The 18,039-nt window shown below is 37.7% G+C and overlaps 1 protein-coding gene across 10 annotated transcripts in view; it reads right to left on the bottom strand.

Moving 5' to 3' along the window:
• BIRC6 (baculoviral IAP repeat containing 6) overlaps positions 1-18,039 on the bottom strand; it is a 186,114-nt gene that overhangs the window by 37,824 nt on the left and 130,251 nt on the right. For 9 of the 10 annotated variants that reach the window (XM_075043122.1, XM_075043120.1, XM_075043115.1 and 6 more), the window contains one exon: positions 16,344-16,512. In XM_075043122.1, coding sequence (XP_074899223.1) covers positions 16,344-16,512 — 169 coding nt within the window. Of the gene's footprint in view, positions 1-7,896; positions 7,981-16,343; positions 16,513-18,039 lie in introns of all 10 variants that reach the window. The other variant, XR_012652512.1, reaches the window with a different exon arrangement.

Here is an 18,039-nt window from a genome sequence, read left to right as displayed (position 1 = left end):
GCTGCTCCCTCCTCCTCAGGGGGAGGACTCTTCACTCTTCCCCTGCTCCATTGTGGGGTCCCTCCCACGGGAGACAGTCCTCCACAAACTTCTCCAATGTGAGTCCTTCCCACGGGCTATAGTTCTTCACAAACTGCTCCAGCGTGGGTCCCTTCCACGGGGTGCAGTCCTTCAGGCACTGACTGCTTCAGCACAGGCTCTCCCATGGAGTCACAGCCATCTTCAAGGACATCCAACTGCTCCGGCGTGGGCTGCTCCCTGGGCTGCAGGTGGACATCTTCTCCCCCACTCACCTCCATGGCCTGGAGGGGGGACAGCCTGCCATCTCACCACAGGCTGCAGGGGCATCAAAACCTCCTCCAGCGCCCCTCCTTCCTCATTGACCTCGGTATCTGCAGAGGGGTTCCTCTCACATTCCACTTCCCTAACTCCACTGCAGGTTTCCCTTATTAAATATGTTATCCCAGAGGTGCTGACTGGGTTGGCCTTGGCCAGCAGCGGGTCTGACTTGGAGATGGGGAAGCTTCTAGCAGCTTCTCACAGGAGCCACCCCTGTAGCCCCTTCCTCCGCTACCAAAACCCTGCCACACAAACCCAACACACCAGTGAAGAAGAGAAAAATGAAGATTGCCTGAAGTCTCATGTGAGACTAGAGACTGAAAAAGAGAAAAAAGCCTCTCGCCTTTTTTCCATCATTCCCTTCCACCATATCCAGAAGGTCACCACACACAGTTTGGGCCGAAACCCTCACCTCTAACTCTGGAACGTTCATCAGCCACCAATTTCTGAGTTGCTTCAGTTCATCAAGAGAGTGATTTAAATAGCTCCCTCAAAACAAGTATGTGACATATCACTCAACACCCTCCAAAGGTAGATTGGCTCAGTTTTTCATAAACTATTACTCAACTGTCAAACTTACCACTTTTCTTGACAAAACACCAGTGCATTCTGTGCGCATTCTGACCATATTCAGCTCAACCGCTGAACAATACAGCAGCGGTTGAGCTTGACCAGTGCTAAGAGAAGCTGGTTTTGAAAGGCGTGTGGCAGAAGAACCGCTACCACTCCGTGCCCATTTAATTGATTTCTTAACCCAGAACTATTTTAAAGCAAGTGTGAGAGAATGGAACAAGTAAATTTCTGGTAAGTGAAGACTGACACGTGGGAACAAACTAGAGGAACTTCTGTAGTTAGGTATGAGAGATTTCTGAATTATTCCAAGGATATTCTGGGTCAGCAACTAAGTTACAAAATCAGGAAAAAACCCCAGACAATAGCCAAAAGGCATTGAAGTTCCTCAATCAGAAGGAAAACAAGATGTAGACACATAGCTGAGGTGTCAAAATCATCAAGTCAATGCTGAGATGAAACACATGAAAGAGGTGTGAGTAAGAATGGTAAGAAATCTAAAAGTAACTTGTGTTGCTACAGATGAAGGATCTGAGTTCTTCCTCTGTTTTCAACAGAGAGTAAAAAACCACTTTGAAACCTGGCTCAAACTGGTCATGCCAATCACTGCTGACTCAAGGGCATCACACATCAACCTGTATCATAAAAATCAGACTAACAGCTCCTACAAAGAAAACAGTAGCTGTGTTTAGTTCTCAGGAGAGAGGGAAAAAAAACCCCAAACCCAAAAAACCAAACCAAAAAACCCAAAACCTAAGGAAGTAGGAAGAAGTATGGATATCCACTTCTTACTTAAGCTAAACGAAACCAGTTCATCTTAATTTGTGCATGCTGTTGCATCTCTGAACAGACAGAGCTTTGCTCTATTGTTCTGCAAATTAACTGAAAAATTGTCAGATCTCATAAAGAGAAGTTTGTGGAGGTTGTCAGAGAAGAAAACTAGAATGTATCACCTACAGGATGCATGTGCTACCACATTTCAAGTAGTTTCCTGCATCTTAAGGAAAATGCAGAACAACTACAAAAGTCTTCATGGACAACTGATGTATGAATTATTTTAACCTTTTAAGTGCAGTCAGCTCTTTACATTTTTCTTTCCATTTTGGCCTCCAAATCTTTCTTTACATTCTGCTTTAACTTGCAATCTTCTTCAGACCATTTGCTCTCTATAAGGGCAAACAGTATCTTAGTCAAAACATGAGATTTCAATGAAAAAATACAGCATATAGAATAATATCAGAGTACAGGAAAAACAAAATTACATAAATGCATAAAAATACATGAGGAAAAAGAAAACACACTTTGGTGAAGCGTACTTGTTCCTTTTGTATATGTGGTGTTATGGGTGTTCCACATTACTCATAGCAGTACCATATAGCAAGATAACAATCATCTAAGGATCAAGACTGTAAATAATTGAATTTATACCACTGAGTTTTTACAAGATAGCCTGGCAACTTCCTCTTGAAGTATGAATACCTTTAAAATATGACATAAATTTGTATTGCCTAAGGTCTATTCCCATGCAATAGAAGTGCTCAAACATCAGCAGTAATGAACAGAATGACCTCTATTCAACAGAATTTGTTCAGCTCTTGGGATGCTACATAAATCAGTTACCACGGAGTTGCCAAAGTCTTACTTGAAAGCTCTGCCTAGACAGAAGAACAGAATTAAACTTAGGACATTTTCGTATACCAGAGTCCAAGCCCAAATGCTGTGTAACCATGTAATGTTCACCCCAAAACAGGTGGGTTTATTACTGATTTGTATAAAATATACTCCCAGACTCTAACGTTATTTTACACAAAATGTGAAATATCTCCATATCTTTCCAAATATTATCAAATAGTATGGATAAATCAAGTCCTTTGAAATCAACCTATATTACTTGCTTCACTTATGTGAGAAATTTCGCATGAAATTTTCTCTTCACACTGGAGATGCATTGTAACATCCTTGAACACTGCCAGGGATGAGGCATCCACAACTTCTCTGGGCAACCTGTTCCAGTGTCTCACCACCCTCACAGTGAAGAACTTCTTCCTAATATCTAATCTGAATCCACCCTCTTTCAGTTTAAAACCACCACCCCTTGTCCTGTCACTACATGCCCATGTCCCTCTCTTTTTCTACAAGAAAGCCCCTCTCCGCCTTTCCTGTAGCCCCCCTTTAGGTACTGGAAGGCCGCTATAACGTCTCCTCGGATTCTTCTCTTCTCCAGGCTGAAAAACCCCAACTCTCTCAGCCTGTCTTCACAGGGGAGGTGCTCCAGCCCTCTGACTGTCTTCATGGCCCTCCTCTGGACCCGCTCCAACAGGTCCATGTCCTTCTTATTTGGGGGCCCCAGAGCTGAATGCAGCACTCCAGCTGGGGTCTTGTGAGAGCAGAGTAGAGGGGCAGAATCACCTCCCTCGACCTGCTGGCCACACTTCTTTTGATGCAGCCCAGGATACGGTTGGCTTTCTGGGCTGTGAGTGCACATCACCGGGTCATGTTGAGCTACTCGTCAACCAACAGCCCCAAGTCCTCCTCTGCAGGGCTGCTCTCAATCCACTCATTGCCCAGCCTGTATTTGTGCTTGGGATTGCCCCAACCCATGTGCAGCACCTTGCACTTGGCCTTCTTGAACTTCATGAGGTTTGCACGGGCCCACCTCTCAAGCCTGTCAAGGTCCCTCTGGATGGCATCCCTTCCTTCCAGCGTGGCAACCGCACCATGCAGCTCAGTGTTGTCGGCAAACTTGCTGAGGGCGCACTCAATCCCACTGTCCATGTTGCCAACAAATATGTTAAACAGTGCTGGTCCTGATACCCACCCCTGAGGAACTCTACTCATCACTAGTCTCTACTTGGCTATCAAGCCATTGACCGCAACTCATTGAATGTGACCATCCAGCCAATTCATTATCCACTGAGTGGTCCATCCGTCAAATCCATGTCTCTCCAATTTAGAGACACAGATGTTATGTGGGACAATGTCAAAAGGATGGATTCCTCAAGTTTCCTATAATAAGTAATGTTACGCCTCTCAACCTTTCTTTTTTTCTTCCCAAACAGCAACTCCTTGTCAGCACTGACAGCTTAAGCAGCTACTGCCCCATCCCTCTTATTGTGCTGTGCTAGGTATTTATTTTTGGCTGGGTTTGTTTTCCAAACCAGTCCATGGCATGTCCGCACAGACATGTGTATCAATACAATGGAAGGACGGGAGGGGAGAAATGCCATCAAACCAAGGTCCACAGCAAACATTAGATCTGAATCATGGTGTGCAGGAGGTGTCACTCGCCCTTGACTGCATGCAGAAGGAGCCCAGAGAAATTTGTTTCCTTGGGTTCACCTTAGCCGCTGAAGTGGCAGTTGCATCACAACTATGAAAACAGCAAACCACTACGAGACCTCAACTATGGCAATAACAAGGCCAAGAAATACTTTGGGAACCTTTTGCTGCTTTCTGTGGATACATCTTAATTAGCTGGTTATTTGCAGTGGAGCTGCTGAATGTACTTTATTGTCACTATTTATACTTGATAATAGTGCACGAAATTCTTCTGCTGACCTTGAATCTTTATACCTGCTTGTGTTGACCAGGTGACAGATTCCTACCCTCCAAACACATCATTAATCTTTAAATAAAAGATGCACATTGCACAATTTCCCCCCTTTCACAAAGTGTTTGATTTTTAATATGTGAAGGTTAATATAGTACAATGGCTTGAAAATTTGGTTATGGCTAGGTGCTCTCAGCAACGTGAATGATCAGAATACACAGGCGAACATTTCCCCATCTTTGTATCTCTGAATGGATCTAAATGAATACAGAAATACGTTCAAGATACATAAACAGAAAACAATTCCAGGAACAAGTGAAGTTGCAGCAGCCTTTTCAGAATAAGGGAAGAGCTTAAAAGGGAAGACCATATACCCATATTGGAATATATTTTACAGAGGCTATGCTGGAGAGATTTAACCTAATTACTTAATTCTAGAGTCAAACAATTTCACTGAGGCAACATTACTTTCAGGATAAAGGGCAAATCACATACAAGTACCATACAACTCACGGCACTTCAAACATGGTATTTACCATTAAAATAATGCACATGTAAAATAAGCAGTTTTGTCCATTACTAAGAAACTAACAAATGTACTTAGACACTTTAGAAAAATGAGAAAAAATTTCAACATGTAAGTAAATTAATCTGAAAATGGAAGTATTTAAAGCAATGATTTTACCCTCTTTTGCTTGCTTACAAAAAGATTATTGAAAACTGAATTTCAAACAACACCTTGTAATTTCTAAAAAATATGCTGTTCTAGAAAGTGATCTAAGGTTTTTGGTTACATTCCTACTGTTTGAATTAAATGTAATTAATCATCTTTTGATTTTTCTTAAACATAAGCTTTTTGTACTTCTGAATTGCTTGATATTGCAAGCATTTTTTAAAAAATAAGTTTTCCAATGTATGTAAAATATAGTTGCCTTCATATCAAGAAGCTATGCTATACCAATGAAACACATTCCTTCGGCAGTCTTCATAGATCAAAGTGACTGAATAAAATTATTTGAAACATAGCTACTTGCAGAGGTTATTAAAATTGTGGCTTTTTATCTGAAGAGACTGGGAAGAAAACAAGACTTCGCAGAGCTCCCCCCCGCTTTCCAATAGGGCAGGCAAAAAATACCTCTCTGATTTACCTATGAAAAAACTGAGTTACTGCTTCCTATGAAATCAGAACAGGAATATTTTTCTTTAAGTCTGTGTTTTCATTAATTACACACTAACCTGCATTCTTTGGGTGGTGAAGAAAAAGAAGAAGAAAAGTGTTAGAAGTAGTATTTCCCATAGAAACAACTGTCTGTCAAACAAAGCATAAAAAGACAAAAGGCAGAAACACTGTTTCAGCTTGAATGCCTTAATGTCACCATTTGTCATGCAGCACTTCCTCAGAAAACCCTGAAGTACAGTTAACTCTACTCCCCTTTACACCGCATGCTTTCCCCTTTGGTACAGAATTAAAATGTGCCGGGCCTGACAATGAAACAGCAGAGCCATCGCACATTGTTATGCAACTCACTGTCTGCAAGGGTGGCTCGTAGCTCCTTCTTTATTCAGCAAGTGCCAAGTGCATGTTTAATCAATGTCACAGCTCACCACAGTGTGCAACTAAAGCCACTGTCATTCCCCTCTTCAGATTTGCCTGGCTAAGGTATGCAATGCTCCGAAGAATACCTTGGAATTCTTTCCAGAGGCTCTGAATGCAGGTGTGTGACAGCGTTCACACTATTGCCAGTAAAGCAGACTTCTTTTCATCCTTTTTCAGGCTGGACTAAAATTACATAGTGTGACTGCACGTAGTTCGCTGCATTTGGAATTACAGCATGTCAACGTGAGAAAGCCTCTTCAGACGGCTGCCACAAAGAGTAAATCAAAGGCTGGGTTTTTCTGAAGTCTTAATAAATAACTAAATATAACTGAATAACACCAGGAGCTGTTAGTATTTTCTTTTTTTTCAAGACAAAACCGAACAGCATGCATTTCGTTGCTCTGCATCATCTAAGGAAAAAAATCCTCAATTTTAATGCGAATTAGTCAACAGTGAGGATCATTACCAGTAAGGGTTTTACTGTTTTTCGACTACACTTGCTTTAGTGGATTACTGAGAGAGAAGGCCAGTCATTTGGAAGATTCTGTAACATTATTATCCTCACCGACAAACTTCATCAAGGAACTGTTCATGCTCCTATCTGGTCTGTCTGAGTGAGGAGAGCAGCCCCTTCATGAAGATAAAAGCCTGGTTTGCCACTGAATCGACAAGTAAGAAGCATGTCTGATGACATTTTATTCCTGATGCAATGTAGGGTAAGAAACATTTTTTTTTTTTTTTTTTTAACCTTTCAATGAGCTATGCTCTGAGCTGATGGCTTTAATTAGACTCACAGCAGAAATATGTTTATCTCCAATGATTAAAGATGTTTGCCAGGAAAGAAAAATGCTATTGCACTATAAAACGTGATTGCAAATCTTCAGTAAATTGGGGTTATCTGAACTAGCAGAAATCCCAATCAAATTTTGGTTTAAGGTTAGAAATTTCTGATCAATAAGGCTAAAACAGCATAGCAGATTACGTATAATATCAACATCTCTGCCACCAATTAACAGTTTTACAGGGAATATGTTTCTAGAGGATATGTGACTAAATTAAGAGTACAAGAGTAGCTAAGTTAATAGAGATGACCTGTCAACCTCACTTTTGCAACAAAAAAATGTAATAAATCATACACGCATCTGTAAATATCTATTTCAAGTCCTTATATTGCATAGAATTTTGTTACTATAAAGTACTACTGTCCTTTGGCATAATGCAGTAATAAGCATATATAATAACAACAACAACCTTTATATTTGAAGAGACAGACATTTTCTGTTAAATGTTTACTGGTGCATGGATGTCCAAAAGCTGATCTATTGAACAAGCAAAAGGATAAGATCTCATTTGCAATTCCCTACTTAGGGCTCACTGGTCAAAAAAGACTGTGATACTGTATTAAGGAGGCATATTTTGCATGTTCAAAACCAGTAGGCGTGAATATTTTCAACTGTTTTTGTACTGTGACAGTTAAATATTTAACAACAGCTGAAAATTCACATAATCTCCCCAGGCATTTCAGAGTATTTGACAATGCTCACATACTTGCTTTCATCAATTTGATGTTTCACAAGTAAACGAATTAGCTGGCTAAAGACAAATTTTAATTTTCTTTTATAATAAAGCATATTAATTGGCTTGAAGCATCAAGCTATTTTTCACTCCTATCAAATCTGTATCTAGAGAACAATTACTTTTAAAATGGACATGTTCATATAAAAAGAAAACAAAGGATGAATACAAATCAATAAACATAGAATTAAGAAATATTGTGTAAAGTAGTACAGAATTGTTTTTAAAAAGATCAAAGCTTGCATGTTTGTCAGAGCAGATTTACCATTTGTTTTCTTTCTTCTAGCTAGCTGCCAGAATACTGGTGAAGGTATTTGCAGGAAAAATGGGGACCTCTGCCATCACAACACTGGAAGATGTAAAAAGGCAAGAGGAGAAAGAGGAAAAAGAAGAATCTATTTTAGCACTGCTTGGGATTATTGGAACTGTGCTTAATTTATTTGTTATTGTATTTGTGTACATCTACACTACACTTTGATGACATTTTTGAACATCAATTGCACAGCGCACAGTGCAAAGACCAGAGATGGTAAGAATGATTTCTAAATTTAAAGCAAAAAAACCCCCACTGTCTGAAAAGATTATCAAAGACATTCCAGAGCAAAGTGTGTGGCTAAGGGCGCTGCATCAATGACTGCTAAATGTATCTGCGAGCCCAGCTAGGGTGCTAAATTACATAAATGAAGGCAGACAATATTCAACTTCTCATTGATAACAGATGAAAACCAAATAGCAGAAACAGAGATGGCACTGTTTTATTGCCAGCAAATGTGCGAGACACCAGAAATGTAAGCAAACACTGAAAACAATCAGAACGTAGGAAGAGATTAATTAAATATACAAATACATACAAAGCAAACCCCATGATGCTTTCTATGGTTTTGTGCAGTATGTCTCTTCATAGCCAGAAAACCAAAAAAAGGGTTTTATTTTTAGATCATCATAATTTAAGCTTATAACTTACACTAATGTATAATAAGGGTGGGAACAGGAACACTGTTATACTAAAAATTGTAATATTATAAATAAAATTTTAACTATTGACTATATTCTGCAGCATTTTTGTTAGTCTTGTGGAAAGCTGAAAAGGTTAGATTTTCTTGCCTTTACTGAAACTGTATTTGAAATCATCATGCTATACCGACAATGTGCTTTTCTAATTAAAAATCCTTTAAAGTGGTGTGAAAAAATAAAGAATAGTTTCAGTACTTCTTTTAAGAAATATTAATAATTAAGATGACACACTAATACATGTTCTCCACATGAAAAAAAATCATTACATTTTCTATATCCCCATTTTTAGAATGTGTTTAAACATTAGTCAAATACAACTTTCATGTTGTCATCCTGATGCTTATTTTCAAGTAAAATAAAACACATCACACAAAGATTCATGATGTTGCATGGAAAATAGGTTTAATAATCTTTGCCCAGAAGAGTATACTCTCTCTTTCTGGACCAGGTCCTGAAGAGATTTTCCCTTTTTGTATTGTTTATGATTGAGGCCCAGAATTGCAACTTTTATGCATACTTCATGGAACATCCAATTAGACTATTGAAATTAATGAAACTGTTTACACATTTTAAATTAAACCTATGCATGTCTTTGAATTAGATCCAAAGCTGCAGACAGTCTGAGATCATAGGAGTTTTTGTATACATTAATATATCTCACACATATCTTCTAACAGAAAAGCTGCTTTTGAAAGCTTAGGATTAAAAACACAGTAGAAAAACAACACAAAAAAAGAAACACTGATTTTAATAAATACTGTTCTTAATCTTACATGTGCCACAGAGGAACAACAGAGGAGCTGTATTTCTGAAAATCAGCTCGGTTCTTTCTTCTAGGCTGCAAAGCTATATCCAGTCTTTCCATAAAATGAGAAGCAAAAGGAATACATCCCTTGTATAGGTGATAGCTTATTACTCTATAAAGCTTCATAACTGCTAAACCAACTGAGCCTTTGGAAGTCACTTCGAAACAAGCACATGCATAAAATAAGGTCAGGGATCTAGAACAGCATGAATTTGGTAATGATATTTCAGATAGTTGTAGAAACTACTCTGTAACACTGATTTATGGATGAATGAGGTGGAAGATGGTATATTATGGTTTTGTGACTCTTGAGTCAATACTGGCTCAACCAGAAGAAATGATAAACAGAGCTGAGGCCACACTGGAAGGAAACATGTGCAGCTAAAAAAATTTATTCACTATCTATAGTCTTTAGCAAGTCTCTAGTATTGTATACTCATTTTCAGTATATGAAGCACCAAAGCATTCTGTAAAACTAAACTACATTCTAGAGAAATTACACAGATTATTCATGTTTACCTAAAACTATAGAATAGAGTCAATACATTGTTAAATTTTTCAATGTACTACTTATATCTACATACTTATAGATATTATTGCATTAATCTCATGATACAAGGATATTTGAGATGGGTCTTAAAATGAGAAGCTACAAGAACCTGAAAAGTGAACAGAAATATGAAATTCAGGTAGAAAATACTGTTTATTTTGATCCTGAAGTTATTTAAAACTTGTCAATTCTGTGAAATAAATAAACAGTTTTATTTCATGTCATTTCAGTGCATAGCTCTCTTCTCGAAGTTGTGAATCAACTAGTACTCCAGCACTGGAGTGCGATACTGCACCTTTTTTTGTAAACACTTCAACAGCAAACCAGATAAAAAGCAATCCCAAAGTTATAACCAAATGTGGCAAAGGTTCAGCATTGTTCTTTTACCAATGAATGAGTTCATTAACATTAATGATAACTAGTGGAATTTTTAATTTTGGTAATTATATACTGTCTATCTAAACTGCCATTGTACTTCTAATTTCACTCACAGCAAAAGTCTTTGACCCTTTGAAGGAAGTCACAGGATAATATTACCAGTAGAGATTGCCCCAGCATACGAGTTACATTTAGTTTTAAAACAGAAGTCTAATATCGTCTCTTAACAGGTAATACTTATGCTCTATACTCATGCAGACCTAAGTCTAACTTTAGTTAAATGAGCTCCAATATACAGCTCTGGTCCTTATACATTTAATCCAATATATGCATAAGAATCTCAACAACAAAAATAATCTTAAGAGCAACTACCTCTTATTAGACACAGTAAAAAGTCAATAGTCTAGAGAAAAGCAGCAGTAGTACCTTCACACCTTCAGTAACAGATAAAAAAAACCCGCAGTACTCTTAGCTGAATAAGCTCAGCATATCAACTTCCCATAAGGGAACACTAGCTTCCTAAAGTACTCAGCCTACACAGTCCAGTGGAACTGGACTACTTCACAAAAAGTAAAGCAACACCATATAGTACCTTGAGAATAAGTATGATTAATAGAAAAGAAATACTCTAACTTCAGCAGGCAATCTAGTATAGTTCAAGCTCTGAGGTAAGGGGTCAAGGCCTGAAAAGTATGACTTTAATGGACTCAACTAACAAAGGTATATCAAGAGAGACAGAAAAAATTATTCAGTACATTCACCTTCAACAAATTTGTCCATAATATTTACTAAATAAAGTTCACAATGAGGTATTTGGCAGTAGGATAAAGCAGCACAACTGTTTATGAATCCACAAGTCCAGGGTGTGACAGTACTTGGTAAACTATGAAAAGTGCATTAAAAGCAAATATGGGACTCTTAAGAAGTAGAACATGCTGGTCAGTAAACACAATACTTTTAGTAAAGCCCTCACATAGAAATGCGTCATCTCAGCAGTCAAACACAAGGAAGACTGGGCTAATCTAACACCACAAGCTATGATGACCACATCACGTGGAATCTTTGTCCACCAAAGACAGAAGGTGGCTAAGAGAGCTAAGAGGGCAGGATGCAAGAAAATCCCAGCTAAAATCACAGTATCACCTGCTTCCTGTCAGCCTAGGAATTCAAGCAAAGAGATTTCAGGCAGAATTCTGCAACTTGCTATGAGGTCTGTCTTCCAAGGAAGAGATGGTACCAAACCTCTCTCACTCTTTGGCTTTAAACAAGATTAAGACATCTCAGGGTTAGCTACGTACTAGTTTAGGGACAAACCAGTACAACTGTATTTTTAAGCAAGAAGAGTCTAACCTAATATTGTGGTATCACTGATAAATCCCAACTTCACTGGGCTTTTTACTGTCCAAGCCCATAACAAAATAGACAGTCCCTGTCCTAAAAGTCACTTGATTTTCCTTCCATTTCATGATTCTCTTCCACTGCCTTCTCTCTATAAACCTTTTTAGCTACAAAAACTACTATTACTAATTCTTTTATTCTCTCCCACTTGTAAATACTAGCTTATATTAGTCTTCATAAACCTAAGTCCATCAGTGAAGTAACTCTTACTTTTATCAGCAAAATCTAGACCTTCAAGATAGCCAGTTAGAATCTGATGGTCACACATTTGCTGGGAACCTCTTGTTGCACAGTGCAAATTTTATTCTTGTGCATTTTGTTCAAGGAGAAAAGTGTTCACATATTTGAAAGAGTTCCTACAGCAGTGATTCTTTCGAATGAAATGTGCTGTATACAAGACAACAGTGAAAAGGTTTTACATGACAGCTTTTGGTGTGAAATGTACATAACTGCCTGGTAATGAATACATGCTAGATGTTCCATGATACAGAAGTTAAGAACAACATCAATTTTGCAAATGTAAACATAAATTAAGTCCTTGGGAATAAACACAAGTGTAATAAAAAAATCTCACCATGTTTCAAAGATAAACTTTTTTCTTTTATAAAATGAAAGATAATAAAAGCCACAGTAATGCCATAACAAGATATCAAACAAACACAGGAAAAAAAATCAAGAAACAGGGTGAGGATTACAGCAGTTATTGCTCCTTGTGACTAAAGCTATGATCTCTCTCGCGTAATAAAGTCCTTCATAGACAGATAAACATTCCACCTCTACAAGAAAAAAAGCAATTATGGAAATTAATGAAAGTGATCAGTTCACAATTTTCAAGGACTTCACAATCACCTTGCTCTGATGCAGATGAAGCTGCAGAATGTGTCAGAGCAATCTGGTTTATAATGATCTGCTTCAAGGTTAGGTTTCTAAAAGATTAAATTATATGCAAGCACTCCTTATCTGATCAATATTCCTTTTATCTAGAACAATCTAGATAACAATCTAGTCCATGTATATTTTGGGCAAATTAAGCAGGAATGGCTAAACATATTTAAGCAACAAAAAACCCTAGATAAATTTCTGACTGTGACATAGGTCGATTTTACATTCTGATACTGCAACTGTTCAAGAACTTCACCAAAACAACTTTGCAAGCAGGATGTTTCTATCATACCTGTAGCTAACTTAACATGTGTAAACAAAATGTAAAATTCTCATCAATACCAAAATACTTACTATCTTTTATCACCACAGTGATATCAACCTACTGTGCAATAAAGGGAAGCAGCACATCTACAGCTTCATTGCACATATGTCTTTATAGAAAATTTTTCACACATAATTTTATGCATATGGCAGATCACATATCTATATAGATAGATACAGATATGTGAAGATCACTGTTATTGCAACCCTTGACAGCAAAACCTTAAATCTAGTAGAAGAATGCCTCTACCACAAGGGTAACCTTTAACTGGTCCCACCAGCATCCATTCAAGTCCGAGAAAGTTACAAAGTTGCTGAAAAGTGCTATTTTGTGTCAGCATTATGCTGGGCACAGCTTGTTCCTGCTGGGGTGCCAGAACCTGGGAACACCCTATTAGCATTCTGTATGCAGTGTCCCAATTTCTCAGTCCAGCACGTTACAGGAAGAATACAGTTACCTACCTCTTCCACATCAAAGTACCTTTTGACAGCAGAAGGTACAGTGATCTGAAAATTAGAATGTACATGAGCGTTACCACTGACACTGTTGCCTTTCCTACTCCCCCTGGGTAGGCATTCAGCCCTACTGGAGAAGAGATAAGTATTCAAGATAAGGAAGCCTGAAATTAGATGAGGTCTAACAGGGAAGACTCAAATCTGTTCTACTATATTGCATTGGTCTTCGAGGTTTTAAAAAATAAAATAATTTTAGAAAGTTGCTTCCATATTTGAAATTTTTCAACTATAAACACATTGTTTAAGTGAATTTTTCAGTCTTACGAGCATTGCACGAGAGCTTAACATAGTTCCAGAGCTTCTCCACCTCTGTCTCTCTTGCAACAGCCAGGCTCTCTGTTAGCTGTGTCTCCTGACACTCTGTTACTGACACTGAGAGCCCCAGCAACACCTGCAACTCACACTCATTAATGTGAGAATATCTGTCTGCTTTTGAACTAAACAGTAAATACTGCATTGGAATTATGCCTGGCTATCACCAAGACAAACTGTTTTCAGGGTCTCCTTTCAAACTAAATACATCTGACTCAAATACTCATGAAGAGAGAACATTCTTCCCAGAAGTCACCCTTTTTGCACATTTCACTCTCATACTGATAACCTATCACATTTTCAAAGACAAGCTTGACTGATAAAAGCCTGCAAAGTTGTTTGGTTTTTTTTCTAAATCTAGAAGAACATCGCTAATTATAGTTTTATGTATAGACTTTTGAACAAGTACAGCAGGAAACATTCAAGACCATTGCTTGCATCAAACACAGCATAACAACCTTCAGATTTTACAGTTCTAAATTCCAACCGAAATAACCCCATTCTTTGTGAATTTGTAATCAGAAGAGTAGGTAACAGCTTTTCTCTGACAAGCAAGGTTTTGCTTTGCTTTAATATAATTTAGCTGCCACATTAAGAGCTACACATCCTTTTATGAAAAAGCAGAAAGTACCTGCTTTGTTCACTCTTTACTAATTGTTAATTCATAAGCACAACATTTCAACATCCCCTGCCAACCACAAATAACAGTAGTCCAGCAGTGGAAAATATACCTAAAAGGAACATTTCCTACTGAAACTTTGCCGTTTCTTTGTACTTTGGGAAAAACTAATGGTCCCTGAAAGCCAAACTAGTCTGAACTTCTCACCACCAGCCACATATCTCATCTCTTCTATCAATATCTGACTGTTCTTCCCCAGTTAAAGGTGACTTACACAGATATGTTTTTCTATTGAAAACAGCAAAAAGCAATTTTAACTGCTGCAATTCATCTATAACTCAGAACCAACAGCTTCATCCTTTAGATAACATAGCATTTTTGCCAGGTCTTTGAATGACTTTTCCTTTCTGCCTCAACAAAGAATAATTTATGAGTATCTGTTAGAAAGATTACTTTATTGTTTTACTTAATCATTTAGTTTATTGTTTTACATTATATTTTCATTTGTAATAACGAGCCTGGTGTATAAGCTACCTAGTTCATTTTCCTCACTGTAATATGTGCAAAACAGAACGAACAAATTCATTGCAAAACTAGAGAGAGGTGTCAAACTGCAGACTGGCAAGTGAAATATCTTCATATTTTTATCTTTACTGTAAGGCCCTAGCAGATTTTTTGAACTCCTTCCATTCCATCACACAAGATTATGTAATGCCCTAGTTACTATAGATTAAGAGACCCACATTCTTGTTTTAGTCCTATGTAGCTTTGTAAATGCTTAAGACATAGATGATTTCTCTTCTACCTCAGAGATAAAATATATTGTGTAATTCAACAAGAAGCTATGACATTGTTTCGAGAAATTCACATCACCACACCCTACAACCGGCATCCAACAGAACTGCAGTAATGTGACAAGACATTTATCAGTTACTCCAAAAATAGGGCAGGGAAAATAAGGTCCAAAACCAAATTATTCGTATTTGGAACAACTCTTTCTGCTACTTAAGGATTAAATCCATCTTCACAAACAAAGTAACTGAACAAAAATCCAACCTAAGGCTCAGGAGTGTTTAAAAACTTCAGACTGACAGTTATCTGAAGAAAAAATGCTTATCAGTATCTTCATACTAAAGCCTGTCATCTAGTGAGACCGAACATAAATCACAAACCCAGTCTGCTGGTTTTGCCATTAGTTCCACACAGGCATTCACTTAACTCATACTGCTTGACAATACCTTGTATAACTGAACAGGTTTCCACAGCAAGGTACAACATACCGGATAAAAACAATCAAAACATCTTTGTTTTAAAATTATGAGTAGAAATGTCATGACAACATATAACTCATCTGTTTTGTCTTTAAAAAACCCCCAACAATTTCATTGTTCCCATATACTTGAAATATTTTGCACTTTTGATAAGAGGCTTGTTTTTGTATTCCCTAAATAAAGAAGAAAAAGCTCTTATCAAGGTAAAAGAGAATCACCCTAGTACGTGCAGCATCTACCAACTTCACGCATATACTTGCACAATTTTCTTACAAAATAAACATTTTTCTTCACAGTAAGATTCACAATCTCGTATAAAGTACTCTCTCTCCGTGTATCTTCTGTAGAAGAACTAAAATGTAAACTTTTCAGATGGAAATACTATTTTCCCGGTAGTTTCAACAGTTTAAGAATTAAATTTCAAATTTTAAAAAAAAACACATTCAAACAACAAAGTTTAAACTCTTACAACAAATGAGTATTTCAAAAAACACTATCATTTTGTCTTCTAAGGCTCAAGTGAATGTTCCCTTAGTACAATTCTAAATTGGCAAGTGTACTGAAACTAGCCAGAACCACCTATTGTTTTTATAAAAACTTATCTGACAGAACTTTGATTTAGAAGGAGACAATGGTACATTACCTGAATCATTGCGGAGGTATGATGACATTGCTGGGATGAGGCAAGATTGACTGAGTAGCTCTAGGAGAACAGATGGAAGAGCACTGCTGTTTTGTCCTCTCCCCTCATGGCTAGTTTGGGTGTCTCCATTTGAGGTACTCCCTGCAGGATTTATGTAACTGGCAAGAACCTGAAATACACAAAAATATTTAATCAAAACTTATTTATTCTAGGCAAAAGAACTTTGACTTTCCTCCCTTAAGGAAGACACCCTCATACTTCACTAGCTATTTTGCTAATTCAGTACAGTATTTATTTCAGCAGTCCCGAAGATGTATTAGAAGAAATTCTATACAGTTATTAGATCATGATTCCAACTTTGGCTAAGGATAAAATTAAATAACTGTTATAATTCTGAATTACTTTAAGAGATCAATTAATATGAATTTTGACAAACATGCTGGAGTAACTCGAAGCAGATGTTTGCCAGATCACACCACTGAGACATACAGCTGATTAGTCCCATTTACTTTAGAACACCAACTAGCAACAAAAGATTTTTTTGTTTTGTTTTGAACTACAAACGTTTCAAAAACCTTTGTAACTTCCTTTTGGATGTGACTTCAGGGTTTACAGATGAAACAACAACTTACAGCGAGCATGACAGTTACTGGGAACAACCACTTGTACGCACAGCTCTTGCTTCAGTAAACAAAGAGCAGCCTTCCTCTCAGTGATGGCGGGGCAGTCACCGCAGGACTGCACACCTCCTCTTCCCAAGCGTAGTTCTGGCTGAGTTCACAGGCCCCTACCATGTGTTGTAGATGTACAACCTAATGCACTGCCACGGGTCTGATTTGTGCAGTTGTACTCTCAAATTAAGTAACTTCAAGGCTTGAAAGGCTGTATTATTTGAAGTCTCGGGTTCTATTCACCTTTTTAGCCTCCTCTCCTTTCTTTCAGTCTCCCTCTTTCCTCTAACCCCATTACCATGGTATTTTGCTGCAGCATCTTATCAGCATTCTGTACAATAGAATTTTTCTAAACAACCTTTCTAGAGAAGGAATATCTGCTGTACAACTGACTGACACCTTCAGCAAAATGCTGAAGGGTTTTCTACTTCTTCCTCCACTTGCTGACTGCACAAAGCAAATGCCTCCTTACCTCATGACTTATCACAGTTATAGCTAAACCTCTGCATGGCATAATACAGAATACTGCCTAGAAGCTTTGCCAAGAGTAATTCAGGTGATTTTCCTCTTTCGTGCTTAGGAAAATTGTTTCAGATTTTATTTGTTTTGCTTTTGCAAGGGACACAATACTTGTGTCTTGTACTCTACAGTGACTGAAATAACTGATTACATCAAAATGATATCTTCATCAGTCAAGGCATGGGCATTTTCAGAATTTCATCTCCTCTGTGCTCTACCCCAGCAGTGAGGTTAGCTAATGCATTTGAGGTGACAGTTCTGTGAATGAAATTTTTGATGACCAGATAGAATCTCATTTTCCCTACACTGACCCAAGATAACAGGGGTTATTTGCATTTCACAATGGACTGAAAAGCCTAATTATGCAGAATTTTCTTGTCCTTAGCATGAGGCATTTGGAAGGCATCAGAGTTTTACTAAGATCTGGATGTTTACTGGCGATTTACTATTGTCATTTAATTGACATACTCAAAAATTTATATGTCTGAGTGATATTTTGTTATATT

Source organism: Buteo buteo, chromosome 12 (assembly GCF_964188355.1).
Source record: "Buteo buteo chromosome 12, bButBut1.hap1.1, whole genome shotgun sequence".
NCBI classification, from domain to species: domain Eukaryota; kingdom Metazoa; phylum Chordata; class Aves; order Accipitriformes; family Accipitridae; genus Buteo; species Buteo buteo.
This window is presented reverse-complemented; position numbering and strand designations above follow the sequence as displayed.